Consider the following 1,643-nt stretch of genomic DNA (forward strand, 5'->3'; position numbering starts at 1 on the left):
TCATGCATTTTAATTAAATTTATATATCAGCTGGGAGTGAGTGGTGCTGCTGGGAGTGAGTTCGATGCTATTTGTGGGAATTTTGGGGGATTTCTGATGTTTTCGGAAAAATATAACGAATCGTTGTTCTGGATTATGTTAATTAATTTACGAGTAATATCAAACAATCAAAAATCATTAAATACACCATATAAATTTGAACTGAACATCAATACGAGTTTCATTAATGGAGAACATTTAGAATAGCTGTAATATTCTTTATTTGAATACATATTTAGGCTTTTGAATTTTGAAAACATAAGTATATTCAGCATTATAGCCCGTGCTTTTTTCAGACATTTTCTTATATTTGTCAACATCCACCATTTTCTAGCTCACAAATGTATCTTGACTTTTTTTCACACTGTCTGTCATTCCATTGAGTAGTACCAATTCCACCAAATCCCACCTCTATGCAGTGTTCATCTCCTCCGTAGTTGTCCGGTTGTTGTGGAAGAAAGTTCGTGTAAATGATCGGTTTGTTATCGGTGATCCACACATAGCTTCCGTTTCTTCCAATATTGGTCGCGGCGATCCAATATACTTCTTTCTGACCAAAATCCTTCTCAGCAAATGCCAACTTTAGCTTCGCATCATCCACAACACTGTTTACCATGGCCAGCCGCAGTCCGTAGGATCGGCACTGGTGCCATGCCTCAAAGAAGGTAAGCTCTTTGTCGTTGTAGATGAAGTACCGCTTGGTTTCTGCACAGGAAGAAACCTGTGTGGCAAAGTTACTATGAGTTGGGTCTTCAACGACAGCTTTGCCAACTGCACTGAACAAAGCAAGAGCTACAGCTAGCACCAAAACCACCGAAGCTGTCTTGAGTGGCATTTTGAGGATACTGAATGAAATGTGAAAAGCTGTGTCTTTTATAGTGAATCACATGTGCGACCAATTCACAAATATATAAATGAGAGACAAAAAAGGAAACAATCAACTTAATTGCACTGCGATAAAAAAAATCTCACTTTGTAGGGATGGAACTGGGTTATCACAACGTGCCGGCCAAACCACTACCACTCATAAAATTTTGCAATTTTTATCAGAATTGCATTGTTTTGTTATTTCTGTTATTCCGGGGTAATTTTCTATCAGCTGACCTAGTGCTAAATCAGTACAGTCACACCACCAAGGGACATCGGTGGGACATCGCAGCACCGTTGTTGACAACATTTCGATGCACGTGTGCTCTCTTGTACTATTCAGACAGGAATTCCAGTAACCTAAGTACAAGAGATCACACAGGCATCGATATGACACGCAATAGAGCAATTCTCTGAGATTTCGGTCATTCGACTTTTTTTGTATTTTTTAACCCGGCTAAACCCCCGGCCATCGGTATTCTCAAAGAAGCCATTTTGAATCATTAGTTTGTTCAGATAATCTTCCAGGCAAATTTGGCAGCTGTCCATGCAAAAATGTTCTATGGAAATCCAAAATCTGTATCATTTCAAAGATTTTTTTGATCGATTTTGTTTTCTTCAGCAAAATTGAAGGTATGGATAAGGACTACATTGAAAAAACAAATACTACACGGTAAAAACAAGGGATTTTTAAAATCACTTTTATCACTTACATTTTAGGCTGTTGCAAATATTTT

At 37.9% G+C, this 1,643-nt stretch overlaps 1 protein-coding gene across 1 annotated transcript; it reads right to left on the bottom strand.

The window, feature by feature from the left end:
* Nucleotides 1–243: 243 nt before the first annotated feature.
* LOC120414255 (perlucin-like) lies at nt 244–874 on the bottom strand. The gene has a single exon (XM_039575368.2). The coding sequence runs from the start codon at nt 872–874 to the stop codon at nt 353–355; it is 522 nt and encodes a 173-aa protein (XP_039431302.2). The 3' UTR covers nt 244–352.
* Nucleotides 875–1,643: the final 769 nt, after the last annotated feature.

The sequence above is a fragment of the Culex pipiens genome, chromosome 2, assembly GCF_016801865.2.
Source record: "Culex pipiens pallens isolate TS chromosome 2, TS_CPP_V2, whole genome shotgun sequence".
NCBI lineage: Eukaryota > Metazoa > Arthropoda > Insecta > Diptera > Culicidae > Culex > Culex pipiens.